This window comes from Mytilus trossulus, chromosome 11 (genome assembly GCF_036588685.1).
Source record: "Mytilus trossulus isolate FHL-02 chromosome 11, PNRI_Mtr1.1.1.hap1, whole genome shotgun sequence".
NCBI classification, from domain to species: Eukaryota; Metazoa; Mollusca; class Bivalvia; order Mytilida; family Mytilidae; genus Mytilus; species Mytilus trossulus.
This window is the reverse complement of record NC_086383.1, coordinates 20,439,107-20,455,854: the sequence shown is the minus strand read 5'-3', so window position 1 is coordinate 20,455,854 and position 16,748 is coordinate 20,439,107. Positions and strand designations below refer to the sequence as shown.

The 16,748-nt window shown below is 32.6% G+C and overlaps 2 protein-coding genes across 6 annotated transcripts in view; one reads left to right on the top strand and one right to left on the bottom strand.

Moving 5' to 3' along the window:
* Positions 1-16,748, bottom strand: part of LOC134690836 (leucine-rich repeat and coiled-coil domain-containing protein 1-like) — a 177,246-nt gene that overhangs the window by 131,607 nt on the left and 28,891 nt on the right. The window lies entirely within an intron of this gene.
* On the top strand, positions 5,492-13,255 carry LOC134690842 (uncharacterized). Of its 4 annotated transcripts, none has more exons than XM_063550957.1 (3): positions 5,492-5,685; positions 10,292-10,442; positions 11,957-13,255. In XM_063550957.1, the coding sequence occupies exons 1-3, from the start codon at positions 5,530-5,532 to the stop codon at positions 12,631-12,633; spliced, it is 984 nt and encodes a 327-aa protein (XP_063407027.1). In that variant the 5' UTR covers positions 5,492-5,529; the 3' UTR covers positions 12,634-13,255. The 4 variants fall into 4 exon arrangements, with proteins under 4 accessions (XP_063407027.1, XP_063407026.1, XP_063407025.1 ...); XM_063550956.1 differs by lacking the exon at positions 5,492-5,685 and adding an exon at positions 8,158-8,234 and having other exon boundaries at positions 11,957-13,254; XM_063550955.1 differs by lacking the exon at positions 5,492-5,685 and adding an exon at positions 8,243-8,319 and having other exon boundaries at positions 11,957-13,254.

Genomic DNA, 16,748 nt, shown 5'->3' with positions numbered 1-16,748 from the left:
CAACATAATAACATTAAAACTGATGCTGTTAAGAAATCTTCAGTATACAGGCAAGTGATAAACTTTGTTTTATTTACAATTTTAATCTCGTTTTACTTAAACCAACAAATAAATCATTAATATCCCAATTTTGTGTGATTGTCTAGTAATCTTTCACTATCAAACAGATATTAAGCATACTAAAGTGTTCTTTTAAAATCAGTCCAAGGATCACCTCAATAAAACTGCCTGTCAGTTACCTTTCAAACATTAATTCACACACTTTACACAAACTATAGATAAGGTATTAATTTCAGTCAAAATTTCTGGATAAGGTTCTTTTAAATAAATTGGCTTTAAATGCACTTTTCAATAAAAGTTTACAAAACAAAATAGAAGTTAAAAATAGAAACCGGATGGACAACAAATAGATCTTGATCAGATTTCAATTTATAATACGGAAACAGGATAGACATGAAAACTAACTAAAACATCAAATGGAAAGTTGAAAAAAACTATATAAGACATATTTGGAAAATTTAAGGTCAATTGCAGTCATTTGATAAGTACCTATTACAAAATATAGTTGTGAACTTTCTGCCCAAAAGTTGGTAATCAGATGCAAAAAGTGTTAATTTTGACAATTTTTCGTCTTTTTTCTTGATCTGGAAAACAGAGGAATGCAAATTGATGGATCCATCTGTAGTCAATTTGCATGTAGAAAGGACCCCAGTCAACATATTTATCACAACAGTTCTTAGGTTGGAGTGAACCTGATCTGGGTACATTCAGCAGTCTAAAGAAGGTCATTTGGACAAAAAATTAGAAGTTACCAGAATTTTTTTCCGATTTTTGATTTTAAGTGGACCTGCAACTAGAAGTAGTAGTATCCAAGGCATATTTCAAAATTAAACACTATCAGTAGTTATATGCAGGTTTACACTTTTTGGGGGAGTTTTAGGCCTCTAAACCTAGTGTGAAAGACATCAAAGGGAAGCCCACCCCTTAAAATAAAACAGTTTTATCGGACTATTTGGGTTAACAAGTACTTGAGTATTGCTCAGTAATACCATCATATTAAAATACCAAGATGATACTCAACTAATCAGAACCATCAAAGTGTAAAATACATATAATGTTTTACAATTTTGTAGATATTTTACCAAGCGAGTACTCCAGTATGGCTTGGCAAATCCCATGAGTACTTGAAACGCAACTCTTCTTAGAGTTGACAACCCTAATATATATACATGAACCTATATATCTTATCTAATTTTTTATATGGGATTATTTCTTACTCTTCAAATCTATCATAAAATTTATAACTATGCAGTTGTATAAACACATAAAAGCAGATTTACAACTTTTAAATAATCTTCATATTCTTTTATTTAGTGTTGTATTGCCTCATAAAAACAATAAATTATCTACATATTACCATGTGCTTAGACTGGTCCTATTTAATCCAGTATAGGTTTATTATCTCTTTCCAAACACTTTACATTTTACTAACCTCTTTGTTATATAACTAAATCGTAGTAACACTAAAGAGGCATATCAATCTTGCAAGTTCAGATCATTCGATACAGTACATGAATCAAAAGCTGACGTCACAATGACTTTAAGAAAAATCAGTATGCGGCAAAGTACTTTTAAAATACCTACTTATTCATGGAATTTCAATTTTTCATCAATTTTATGGATTAAGGTGAACCTCCAATTCAAATGCTCAAGGAAATACAAATGTTCTGAATGCTTGTATGCAGACTTTGGCCAAACCAAGAAATTAAATATCCACATTAATGCAATTTTACTGAATCCACGAAAAACTGATACCCCAAAAAAAACAATTGAATCCACAGTATGTTAAAAATCAAAATATCTCAGATTTACAGAGGTGAATAAGTTTGATTTTTAGCATTTGTAATTTTTTTTTAATACATTTACTTTTATTTCATTGCATGGAATATAACAATAACAATCCTCTTCTATTACAGGATTTATATCATTCAGTGTAATACTTCTGATACTAAATATTCTGTGACCAAAAGACATAATTAAATGACTAAATTGCTGGTTCATGCTTTGGTGAACTTAATATAATCTTTGAACGGGAAAATGTAGGTCAAAGTTACCTATTTTTTTCTTGATACTGACAGCCATCCCCTTTCATGATACAACAAATAACTACAGGATTCCAACAAGAGGCTCTCAAGGGCCTGAATCTCTTTAAATTAGAAAACATGATAAACAATTTGTGCAAAATTGTCCTTAAAGGATAATAACTCCTTAAGGGGTCAATGGACAATTTTGGACATAGAAGTTTATGTGTAGAACTTGAAAGTCTTTGTGGTCTGGACAGCCAGATCAACCACAGAGGCAAGCATGATACCACAAGACCATGTGACGTAAGACAAGCAGTAAACAGCCAGATTAACAAACAATAAAGTGAGTTCTTGTTAAAAGGTAACAAATTAAGTATTTAGCAATTATGTCATTAAATAATTCTAATACTCTACTTAAAATAAAACCATACAAAGACAAAATTATTTAACCAACTTTAAATTTGTTAAATCATCCTTAATTAACATCTTTAAAAAAATTTCAATTAATAAATTTGCATATATCATATATTTGATTGCGCCAATGTTATCATAAATCGTAATGACTCCATGCACATACAAAGACATTTTTAAAGTGTCATCTTAAGAAGGTTAACAAGTCAGATTTATCTGGTTACAAGAAGTTACAATGTATTGATTTAATATTGGATAATTCTTTATAAATCAAAATGGAACCCATCTAGGCCTTGAGTAATGAAATATAATATACCAAAAATCATTTTAACACTGAACAAAAATAGCATTGGATCAATTGGATGCTTGGGTCCAAATAAAAACAAATACACTGAGTCTGAAAATAGTACTCGATTAATTGCATATGTCTCTACTAGCATTTTCAAAACAAAAAAAGCAATCTGGTAAGTAGTACATATGTTATACATTTTTGTACAGAACCTTTTTAGAAAGAACAAGCTTTATGAGTTTTGCACATTATTGAAGGCTGTACCATGATCAATATAGTTGCCTATCTTCTATGTCATTTGATGTATGTTAGAGGGTTGTCTTAGACATTTGCATTCTTACCATATCTTTTTATGTTTATATACTTGTATTCTACATCAGTTGACCATTAAAAATGTTTTCAAACTATTGCCATGTGACATGAGTTTGACCTTATTTTTATGGTCAACTTATTTATTTTTATCAACACTAAGTTTAGTTTATAGGTATTTTTTTCTATTGAGACTTATGAAAATTTCTTGCCAATGCTTTATTTTTGGTTTCTTTTGAAATGACTCATTTAAGTCATCTTATACATTCAATAGCTAGACAGTTATGCCAAAATGGTTAATACAATAACGATTTAATCTACATTGCATTTTATGCAAATTCCATACGAAAAAGATAATATATTTCTATGTATTTTATTATTGATGCTAATACATGACACCTTATACAATTCAACAAAGTGATGGTCCTCACTTCAATACCCTTGATCTAAACATAATCTGTCAAACTATCGCAGACAAAGTGTGTATTTAAAGTGTGTCCACGGCTTTTATAAAACAATCATGGTTCTTTATGGTCTTATAAAAGAGATTTACAATTCATCTATAGTTAACTAAGTAAATCTGGAACCTTATAAATCTGATTTAAAACACTACCTTTGTTGTATTAGGCCATTCAAAGACTATTATATAGTCTTACTTACAAGTATGATGGGGACTTTTTACAACGAAATAAAACTAAATTTGATAAAATTAAATTCATTCTATCAATATAATTTATTTGTAGAGTTAAAATAAAAATTCATTTGTAGAGTTACAATATTGTTTGGCCTTTTAAAGTCTGCAAGTTTATTAATAAGGTCTATCAAGTTTGTTTTTAACTTAACAACCAACCAACTCCTCTAGTTTAGCTGAGGACACTTTTAGTCATAGTCATGCTAATATAACACTGCATTTATTGCATCTCAAGATCAGGGACATTTGAAAACTATAAAGTAATTTCATTCTGAGAAATATTTTGGAACTTTCAAGAGATTACCATATTGCATAAGTATTTAAATTGAGAACTGACAAATAATTTAATTTTTGCTTGGCCTAAGAATGCAGATTATAAATATTGATACATTTAAATATTGTTTACCATTGATTTTTCATACAGTACTGCAGGATTTATGAGTTTGAAAATTTTCACAAATATAATGACACCTTGAAAACAAAAAGGTAAGAAAAGCGTCTTTCTGCTTTCAACTACAATTCCCTATGTTTATAACTAATCAAATTGCTACTGATGGTGTTTGTGTGTGCTTATATGTGTGTAGGTGTCATTTTAACTGAAATATGAAAATATCGCAAGCAGTATTTGATTGTCTTTATCCAATTTTTATATATTATTAATATCATTAAGAAGCAGGGTGTCAGACTAAAACATTTGACCACTACATATTGTACAGTATACAAGGTCATGAAAAACTAGACCTGGAATTCTAATAGAACTCTGGTACTGAGCTTTTGTGCATCTTATTACATTTTATCTGCATCTCTTAACATCATATCAGTATCTGTCTTCTATTTCTAGAAGATACTATAGTAAGACAATATCATTGTATGAATCATTATAATAAAAGAGCTGTGCCATAAGCACATGATACGTCCTGTCACTTTTTCAAAGAATTAAGTTCCATTACTTCTTAAAATCAATGTCATATCAAATTTTTTTATAAACTAAAGGGATCTTATTCAAATATAAAAGAGTCACAAAAGTTTAATAAAAACAGCTCAAAGCATTATTGAGTTGTTATTGACCGTAACAAAATTCCCCCTTTTCTATGAATAAAATCCCATAACTGACGGAACTGTAATATGTTGAAAAACAGATGGAAGGACGGACAGACAGATTTAAATTATAATTTGTTTTTAAATGAGAAACATGGAAACAACAATAAGCGAATAACTAGCTCCTGTTTTTATTTATTTGCTCACTGTTTTATCTGTCCTTTCTCATATTAGGAATAATTCTTATTCATGTTAATATTCATACTTTTTCACATGTATGGTAATTTGTGTTTTGCTCATTACTGAAGGCTGTACAGTGAATGACCTACAGTTGCTAACATCAACATCATTTGGTATTTATTTGATAATTGTGTCATTGCAAATCATACCACATATCTCCTGATTTTATATACCGTATAGTGGGTTACTTTCGCAAGGTCCAAATTTTTCCCAGATAGAAAAAATCACCAAAATATATTCCTCCAATATAAAACAGCTTATGCAAAGGTATTGATAAAAGTTTTAAATCTGCAAAAAAAATAACCGCCAAAATATTTTGTATACCTTATTCAATAAAAATTGGCAAATTTTACACTTGCGAATATAACTCGCTATAGTTATAATAACAGTGGTAATGAATTAACTGTTACTATTATCTTTTACAGTTCTTTAAGCTAATGTAGATTACAGATTTAATCAAACCAGTAATGCTTCTACAAACAGAAGACATGAACCAAATTGAGAAAGCCACGTTACAGAACTGTCGTAATTGTCTCCTGGAAGATCTAGATCCTACCATGTCATTTCTATCACTACTCTACTGTTCTAGGATAATCACCGAGGATCAGAAAGACAGAGTTGAGGTAAGATCTAGATCCTACCATGTCATTTCTATCTCTACTCTACTGTTCTAGGATAATCACAGAGGATCAGAAAGACAGGGTCGAGGTAAGATCTAGATCCTACCATGTCATTTCTATCACTACTCTACTGTTCTAGGATAATCACCGAGGATCAGAAAGACAGGGTCGAGGTAAGATCTAGATCCTACCATGTCATTTCTGTCACTACTCTACTGTTCTAGGATAATAACTGAGGATCAGAAAGACAGGGTCGAGGTAAGATCTAGATCCTACCATGTCATTTCTATCACTACTCTACTGTTCTAGGATAATAACTGAGGATCAGAAAGACAGGGTTGAGGTAAGATCTAGATCCTACCATGTCATTTCTGTCACTACTCTACTGTTCTAGGATAATAACTGAGGATCAGAAAGACAGGGTTGAGGTAAGATCTAGATCCTACCATGTCATTTCTATCACTACTCTACTGTTCTAGGATAATAACTGAGGATCAGAAAGACAGGGTTGAGGTAAGATCTAGATCCTACCATGTCATTTCTATCTCTACTCTACTGTTCTAGGATAATAACCGAGGATCAGAAAGACAGGGTCGAGGTAAGATCTAGATCCTACCATGTCATTTCTATCTCTACTCTACTGTTCTAGGATAATAACCGAGGATCAGAAAGACAGGGTTGAGGTAAGATCTAGATCCTACCATGTCATTTCTATCTCTACTCTACTGTTCTAGGATAATCACAGAGGATCAGAAAGACAGGGTCGAGGTAAGATCTAGATCCTACCATGTCATTTCTATCACTACTCTACTGTTCTAGGATAATCACCGAGGATCAGAAAGACAGGGTCGAGGTAAGATCTAGATCCTACCATGTCATTTCTGTCACTACTCTACTGTTCTAGGATAATAACTGAGGATCAGAAAGACAGGGTCGAGGTAAGATCTAGATCCTACCATGTCATTTCTATCACTACTCTACTGTTCTAGGATAATAACTGAGGATCAGAAAGACAGGGTTGAGGTAAGATCTAGATCCTACCATGTCATTTCTGTCACTACTCTACTGTTCTAGGATAATAACTGAGGATCAGAAAGACAGGGTTGAGGTAAGATCTAGATCCTACCATGTCATTTCTATCACTACTCTACTGTTCTAGGATAATAACTGAGGATCAGAAAGACAGGGTTGAGGTAAGATCTAGATCCTACCATGTCATTTCTGTCACTACTCTACTGTTCTAGGATAATTACAGAGGATCAGAAAGACGGGTTGAGGTAAGATCTAGATCCTACCATGTCATTTCTATCTCTACTCTACTGTTCTAGGATAATAACCGAGGATCAGAAAGACAGGGTTGAGGTAAGATCTAGATCCTACCATGTCATTTCTATCACTACTCTACTGTTCTAGGATAATAACCGAGGATCAGAAAGACAGGGTCGAGGTAAGATCTAGATCCTACCATGTCATTTCTATCTCTACTCTACTGTTCTAGGATAATAACCGAGGATCAGAAAGACAGGGTCGAGGTAAGATCTAGATCCTACCATGTCATTTCTATCTCTACTCTACTGTTCTAGGATAATAACCGAGGATCAGAAAGACAGGGTCGAGGTAAGATCTAGATCCTACCATGTCATTTCTATCACTACTCTACTGTTCTAGGATAATAACCGAGGATCAGAAAGACAGGGTTGAGGTAAGATCTAGATCCTACCATGTCATTTCTATCACTACTCTACTGTTCTAGGATAATAACCGAGGATCAGAAAGACAGGGTTGAGGTAAGATCTAGATCCTACCATGTCATTTCTATCACTACTCTACTGTTCTAGGATAATCACCGAGGATCAGAAAGACAGGGTCGAGGTAAGATCTAGATCCTACCATGTCATTTCTATCACTACTCTACTGTTCTAGGATAATAACCGAGGATCAGAAAGACAGGGTTGAGGTAAGATCTAGATCCTACCATGTCATTTCTATCACTACTCTACTGTTCTAGGATAATAACCGAGGATCAGAAAGACAGGGTCGAGGTAAGATCTAGATCCTACCATGTCATTTCTATCTCTACTCTACTGTTCTAGGATAATAACAGAGGATCAGAAAGACAGGGTTGAGGTAAGATCTAGATCCTACCATGTCATTTCTATCACTACTCTACTGTTCTAGGATAATTACGGAGGATCAGAAAGACAGGGTTGAGGTAAGATCTAGATCCTACCATGTCATTTCTATCTCTACTCTACTGTTCTAGGATAATAACCGAGGATCAGAAAGACAGGGTTGAGGTAAGATCTAGATCCTACCATGTCATTTCTATCTCTACTCTACTGTTCTAGGATAATAACCGAGGATCAGAAAGACAGGGTTGAGGTAAGATCTAGATCCTACCATGTCATTTCTGTCACTACTCTACTGTTCTAGGATAATCACCGAGGATCAGAAAGACAGGGTTGAGGTAAGATCTAGATCCTACCATGTCATTTCTATCTCTACTCTACTGTTCTAGGATAATCACAGAGGATCAGAAAGACAGGGTCGAGGTAAGATCTAGATCCTACCATGTCATTTCTATCACTACTCTACTGTTCTAGGATAATAACCGAGGATCAGAAAGACAGGGTTGAGGTAAGATCTAGATCCTACCATGTCATTTCTATCACTACTCTACTGTTCTAGGATAATCACCGAGGATCAGAAAGACAGGGTCGAGGTATACTTTGATATGTGTGTTGTGGTAATAAGCATTGTGTATCAGATTCATAACTTTACTTTAAGTTGAACTTAAGTTAGAGAATGGAAAGAAAAGAAACTAGAGGCTCTAAAGAGCCTGTGTCGCTCACCTTGGTACATTTGTATATGTGAATATTCAACAAAGGACACAGATGGATTCGTGACAAAATTGTGTTTTGGTGATGGTGATATGTTTGTAGATCTAACTTTACTGAACATTCTTGCTGCGTACATATATCCCCATCTATAATGATTGGCCCAGTAGTTTCAGTTAAAAGTGTTAGTAAAAATTTACAAATTTTATGAAAATTGTTAAAAATTGACTATCGATTCGTCTGAAATTTTCAGGGCAGATAGATCTTGACCTGATAAACAATTTAACCCATGCCAGTTTTGCTCTTAATACTTTTGTTTTTGAGTTATAAGCCAAAAACTGCCTTTTTTCCTATGTTCTATTTTTAGCCATGGCAGCCATCTTGGTAGGTTGACCAGGTCAACGGACACAATTTTTAAACTAGATACCCCAATGATGATTGTGGCCAAGTTTGGTTTAATATGGCGCAGTAGTTTCAGAGGAGAAGATTTTTGTAAAATATAACTAAGATTTACGAAAAATGGTTAAAAATTGACTATAAAGGGCAATAACTCCTAAAGGGGTCATTTGACCATTTCGGTAATGTTAACTTATTTGTAAATCTTATTTTGCTGAACATTATTGCTGTTTACAGTTTATCTCTATCTATAATATTTTTCAAGATAATAACCAAAAACAGCAAAATTTCCTTAAAATTACCAATTTAGGGGTAGCAACCCAACAACAAGTTGTTCGATTCATCTGAAATTTTCAGGGCAGATAGATCTTGACCTGATGAACAATTTTACCCCATGTCAGAATTGCTCTAAATGCTTTGGTTTTTGAGTTATAAGCCAAAAACTGCATTTTACCCCTATGTTCTATTTTTAGCCATGGCGGCCATCTTGGTTGGTTGACCGGGTCACCGGACACAATTTTTAAACTATATACCCCAATGATGATTGTGGTCAAGTTTGGTTTAAATTGGCCTAGTAGTTTCAGAGGAGAAGATTTTTGTAAAAGTTAACGCCGGACGACGACGGACGACGACGAGAGACGCCGGACGCAAAGTGATGAGAAAAGCTCACTTGGCCCTTTGGGCCAGGTGAGCTAAAAAGCAATTTTCTGTTTGTAAAGGGGCATAAATCTAGCATGGTAAAAGTGAAATTGTGCATTAACTTTCAAACCATTTGGTTGAGGCAAACATAAGTTAAAGAACGAATAGGAAAAATTCAGCAATTTTTCCATTTGAAATTAGGGGCATAAATCTAGAATGGTAAAAGTGATGCCACCAAAATTCAAACTTGATCTGTATATTGTGGTAATAAGCATTGTGTATAAGAGTTATAATATTTGGTTGAGGTAAACTTAAGTTCAAGAATGGAAAGAAAAGAAAAAAGCAATTTTCCGTTTGAAAAGGGGCATAAATCCAGAATAGTAAAAGAGGTATTGTGCATTAACTTTCAAACCATTTGGTTGAGGCAAACATAGGTTAAAGTACAGATAGGAAAAATTCAGTAATATGTCCATTTGTAAAGGGGCATAAATCTAGAATGGTAAAAAGAATGCCACCAAAATTCAAACTTTATCTGTGCTTTGTGTTAATAAACAGTGTATGAGGTTGATAACATTCATAACCAAACTTAAAATTAGAGAACAAAAATCAATGTCGGACATCCATACAGACTGATGTACAGGCAGACAAGGGTAAAAAACTTAATGCCTCTTCAGCAATGGTGCGAAGAAAATCTTAAAACATGAGTCTACTAATAATGAAAATACCTTTCATTTCAGAACCAAAGAACAAGACAAGATAAAGTTATAACATTATTAGATATTCTACCTCGACGTGGTCCCAGGGCCTTCCGTAAATTTATAGATGTCCTAGAAACAGACTATAACTGGATAAAAGAGAAATTAGAAGATGAATTACAGGCTCAGGAATGTATGTTACTAATTTATAAGTGTTATGAAATATTAAATTAAAAAATACTTTTTATACAATGTCATATATGTAATTTATTGCAAGATCCATCTGAATAAAATACAAAGTCTCTGAGCTTTGCTTTCCGGGATCTGACAACAGTCTGTTTTACTTTCTGTTCTTCTTCAACTTTTTGAAGTTCAACTTTTTGAAGGTGTGCATTAATCAGACAACACCAGCATGACCAGAGGATGTAGAAAGTTTGATAAAACAGAATGTAGAACATGTTTACAGATCCTCATACCAAAACTTGGATACAGGATCGGATTTTAATCAAATGATAGGATACTTCTAAAATCTTAGTATAATAATTTGTCACCAATATATATTATTATGAGATATGGTTTGATTGCCAGTGAGGTGATTATCCACAAGAGACCAAATGATACAGCTAGCTACTGTAAATTCAGAAATTATTGTGAGGCTTTTATTATTGCGAAAAATGTGACAGAGTTGTACACGCAAGAATTTAAACTTGCATTTTAAATATTTTATATGAATTAAACAGGATTTTACTCAAAATCGTAAAAGTTAAAATCATTAAAGTTAAAATCGCATTTAAGTCTTAAATAATAAAATCGCAATATTTCAGAATTTACAGTAAGCTATTTTTTAAATGGTTGACTGATTGATTGTTTCATGCCTTATGTCATTATCCTGACCAGTGTGGGAAAAAAAATTCTCTTTACTGGTGAAATATCTGTTCTTATTCTTAGCAATTGATTGGTTGAAATTTAATTGTGACGTTAAATTTTCTTGTTTTCTTCTGAATTTTCTTAATGTGAGGTCATGAAAAAAGGTAACTATGTCTGATGACGTCACATCAAAAGTACACAACTTTCTTCAAATCTTTGAAAAGGAAGGATGAAAAACTTAAGAGAAACACCACTGTAACTGATGTATTACGATATTTCTCCACTCTCAATAGTTCAATTTTAATTATCTAAAAAGCTGCACAAGCCTCATGCATTAAATATTAAAATTTTACTGTCTCGAGTAAAGAAATATTCTAATTTACTTGTTACAGTTGTGGTATCTATATTTCTTCATCCTTCTGCTATCTGATACATTATATTTGAATGGAGCTTTCTGAAAATCTCAATTATTAAACTCACATTTTTATTCGATCATTCTTCAAAAAACAAAATAATAAATGCACACCATATTTTTTGAATTTACAGTCAATGACCACAATGACTGGTACAGATTCTTAACTGAAATTAGCAAATTTTGCTAAAGAAATAAAGTTTATTTTCGTAAACATTTTCAAATATAAATTTATAAGGGAAGATAACTCAATTTTTTAAATTTCCATTCACATATATGCTTTAATTTTGTACTACTTGCACTATAAATATGTCTCTCCTTGATATCTTGTGAAAAGAGATAAAAGTAAAAAAAAAAAATTGTTATTCTATTTGGTATATAAATAAAGAACAATGAACAATGACAAGTTATTTTTTTTCTAATTTCAGATCATAAAAGAATACTCGATGCTATTGATGACAGAATGAAACAAAATGGAGAATTTATTCGTGACAAAGATTACATAGACAAGATAGTCAGGGAAACAATTTTACCATTTCTTCTTCAAGAATTACGTACATCACCTTCAAGTAGCCCCTCAAATAAAATAGATCAACCCCTTAAGGATGTTATAACCAATCATTTGATTCCATTACTTGGAGGATCTTCTGCTAAGAATAAACTAGAGGCCAATCAAGAGGTTTTGATGGAAAAAGCTATTGAAATAATTGATCAATTACGGGAAAAGTGTTGTGACACTTTGGGACTATCAAGTGAATCCTGCCAAGATGAAACCCTACCTGCATTAATTGAGAGAAGGATGATTGAGGTTAAAACAGAGATAACACTTTTACGGAAAGAAAACAAAAAATCTAAAAAGGCGGAAGAAAAATTAACAACAGAAAATCAAAAACTGAAATCTGATAACACAACACTAAAGTCAGAAGTCAAAAAGTTAAAATCAGATTCACAAGGCTCAAGGAGCGAACTAAAAAAATTAAAAGACGAAGTTCAGAAATACAAAACTGAAAGTTTAAAACTCAAACAGGAAAAAAATACTTTAAAAGAAGCTTTAAATGATGCTGGAGTGGACTTGTTGATTTCTTCAGATTTCTGTGGAAGCTAGCATTCAAAGATCTCTACTGAATTCTGTAGAAGCCAGCATTTGACAAACTCAAAAGGATTTCTGTGTAATCTAGTATTCTACAATCTCTATAGAATTTTGTGGAAGCTATTCATTCAAGAGCTCTTAAGAATTCTGTGGAAGCTACTGTGGATTCGTTTATTTTTCGAGGATATCAATTTTTCGTACATTGAGGGAATATTGTTTTTTCGGTTAATATTTGATATCATGTGTGTTTGCAAAAGTCTGAAAACATGCTTATACTCGGATTTGAATTTCTTTGAACATTGAAATTTGTGGTAGACCTTTACCCACGAAATCCACAAAAATTGATATCCAAAGAATAATAATGAATCCACAGTATATCATTCCAAAAATATCTACGGATTTATGTGGAAGTTAACATTCAACAATAATTTCAGATTTCAAATAATACCTGTAGACGCTAGCATTAAATGATCTTTCTGTTGAAGCAACCTTTGTGTATTTCTACAGATTTCTGTGGAAGCTAGCTTTGAAAGTTTTCTATAGATTTCTATGGAAGCTATGCTAGCATTATTTTTTATTTTTGTTACTCATCATATTATTTATATGCCAATGATATTGTGCCAAATGTTGCATTTAAATCAAAATGTATTTATAATCAAGATTTTATAAAGTTTGTTTTTTAACTTTTTTATTTTCATTCCAGCCTTTAAAAGCAAAATGTATTCAATTATGCATGAGAAGTCACATTTTCCTACAAATTTAATTCTATTCTTTTCCTTTTAAAAAAAGTCAATAGACAATAAATTTACAGCCTTTAATCAATCAAATGAAGGAAACTTTGTCATCTTTACAAACAAGTATGTAAGGCCTAAAATAAAATATTTTTTGTTTCCCCAATCCCGACTGACCCTCCAAAAATGGTGCTACTCTTAACATTTTATTGTCAAAACTAATTCAAATATTATTTTATTCATTTTCAATTTTCACGCTTGCCAGATCAACCAAATTTGTTCCAGCATTTTGGAAGAAAAAACAAATATTTCCCTACCTACCCAGACCTGGCTCGGCAGGGACGGGATTGGGGAAGCAAACAACATCTTTACTTAGGCCTAAGACTGCTACTGGTCGAAATAGCAGCTCTAAAAACTAAAGCAAAAGAACAAACATCCCTTTAACCAGGTTTATTCGATTTGAATTATGAACACCCAGATTTTTACCAGACTAACATGCTCAGATGGATTTATAACTTGCTATTAAATCATTATTCTTCCAAAATGACATGTTTCCCTACATAGGAACATAATTACTTTTGACCAAATAGTACTTGATCCTGTTCTTACATGAAACCTATCTGAGCAGAAAACATGAAGTCTAAAGTCATAGGATCGACCTTGCAAGCTTCATTTCAGGGGAAGAAACAAGTTTTATAAAGTCTGCACACATTGATAGATACCATCAATAATATTCTAGTTTTAGTAACTTTTAATTAAAAACGATTCTGTCAATATAAAAAAGAAGATGTGGTATGATTGCCAGTAAGATATCTCTCCACAAGGAACAAAATGACACAGAAATTAAACAACTATAGGTCACCATACAGCCTTCAACAATGAGCAAAGCCCATACCGCATAGTCAGCTATAAAAGACCCTGATAAGACAATGTAAAACAATTCAAAAGAGAAACTAAAGGCCTTATTTATGTAAAAAAATTAACGAAAAAAACAAATATATAACACATAAACAAACAACAACCACTGAATTACAGGCTCCTGTTAAGTCCCCTTATAGTTCAACCACTAATTATGAGAATTTTACAGAGTAACATCAAATGAACTGTCAATAATTAGCCATGTCATATTTAAACAGAGTGACAAGTAAGCAATTTACAGTATTTCAATGCTATCTTATCATTTTTTTCTATATGATTCAATGGTATCTATTATGACACACCCCTTTAAAAGTACAAACTTTAATTAGCCTTAATCATATTGCATTGTCTATTTACTGATATTCATCTTCAAGTTTGATTAAATATCTGTCAAGGTGACAAGTCCATAATGACCTTAAGTTTAAAGTTCAGGACTGTAAACCAATGACAAAGCAATATTTCACCACAGTAGTAAGGGGATTTCTTGAACATAATGACTATTTATAGTACCCAATAATAAAAAAAATTGTCATATCAAAGTGGGGGTACATTAAAACTTAAGCTTCTGACATTGGTCTAAGGTGTGGAAATCGCACTTTCTTCTTCAGTAGACACATTTGGTGATAGTCCAATATTAATTATTCCCCCAGGTGGTCCTTGAAGAAAATCTACTGGTCCTCCACTATTACATTTTTGCTAAATTTTGGTGGTCAAAACCAGGTCTTCCAAGAAGAAGTGTCAGGAAGCACAAAACAGGGACTAAACTTGGGAATTTCAAACTGGGAGCCCAGACCAGATATTCCATAATTATTTTCTATATGTTCAACTTAACTTTATCTGAAAGTTTAGGAGCCCAGCTCAAAATCTAGGAGCCATGAGCGACTGGGTTCCCTTTAAGTTTTTTCCCTGCAAAAGTGAGTTCCCACTAAAAATAAGACCTAATATTTTAACTGAAAACAATATTTTTCCAAAACATATTACCAAGTCACTTTATGAGAGATTTTTATAAATTATATACCATTATTATTATTAAAAAAATTAAAAAAGATGTAGAAATTCTGAATGTCTGAAGTTTAATTGTTTATTTGCCCATAATTTCTGTGAGGTTTGTTTTCATTATCTCATGGGTTGAACTAGCTGCGAAAATACGTAGCTGTTAAGGTCCTTTTTAATGATTTTGATATTTGTGAACCATGGCAAATAAAACTAGAGGCTCTAAAGAGCCTGTGTCGCTCACCTTGGTCTATGTGAATATTAAACAAAGGACACAGATGGATTCATGACAAAATTGTGTTTTGGTGATAGTGATGTGTTTGTAGATCTTACTTTACTAAACATTCTTGCTGCTTACAATTATCTGTATCTATAATGAACTTGGTCCAGTTAGTTTCAGTGAAAAATGATAGTGAAAATTAACAAATTTTATGAAAGTTGTTAAAAATTGACTATAAAGTGCAATAACTCCTTAGGAGGTCAATTGACCATTTTGGTCATTTGACTTATTTGTATATCTTACTCAACTGAACAATATTGCTGTTTACAGTTTATCTCTATCTATAATAATATTCAAGATATTAACCCAAAACAGCAAATTTCCTTAAAATTACCAATTCAAGGGCAGCAACCTAACAAAGGGTTGTCCGATTCATCTCAAAAAATTTAAAGCAGATAGATCTTGACCTGAATAACAAGTTTACCCCATGTCAGATTTGCTCTAAATGCTTTGGTTTTTGAGTAAGCCAAAAACTGCATTTTATCCCTATGTTCTATTTTTAGCCATGGCGGCCATCTTGGATGGTTGGATGGGTCATTAGACACATTTTTCAAACTAGATACCCCAATGATGATTGTGGCCAAGTTTGGTTAAATTTTGCCCAGTAGTTTCAGGAGAAGATTTTTGTAAAAGTTAACGACGACAGACGACGGACGGCGACGACGACGGAGGACGACGGACGCCAAGTGATGAGAAAAGCTCACTTGGCCCTCAGGCCAGGTGAGCTAATTAAAAGGACAATAGAGCTACATTTTCACAGCGTTGAACACAAATGCAAATGTTGGTGATTTTAATTTGGTTACATAGCAAACTTTATATGGCTTAAATCTTCATAAAACATGACCAAGTATTGTCTGACCAATTTAGAACATATTCACACTTTCGAGTGAACTTACAAAATTAGCCTTTCCCATTGTAATACTCAAACCTTAAAAAGAGTTCACATTTTATAATGAACAACAACATAGGTAATCATCATTTCAATGGATGGAATGAAATAGCACTGACATAGACTGTGAGGATCGAATGGATAAATTGTTTTCTTCTGCTTCAGGTAAAATTTAAAACTAATATATCTTGAGATTTTTTTATTTTAAAAAGCAACACAACGTTATATAAATCCCCTTTTTGAAATTTGATTTTTTTTTATAAATTTAAAACTATGTATAAGCATTTAGATTCAGACCATTCAACGTTAAATGCTTACT

Bases quoted from the DNA above. Each gene is read 5' to 3' on its own strand.
- LOC134690842 (XM_063550957.1), top strand. From the start codon at position 5,530: ATGCTTCTACAAACAGAAGACATGAACCAAATTGAGAAAGCCACGTTA. The intron at 5,686-10,291 runs GTAAGATCTAGA...CTTTCATTTCAG, and splicing joins ATCAGAAAGACAGAGTTGAG to AACCAAAGAACAAGACAAGA. The intron at 10,443-11,956 runs GTATGTTACTAA...TTCTAATTTCAG, and splicing joins TGAATTACAGGCTCAGGAAT to ATCATAAAAGAATACTCGAT.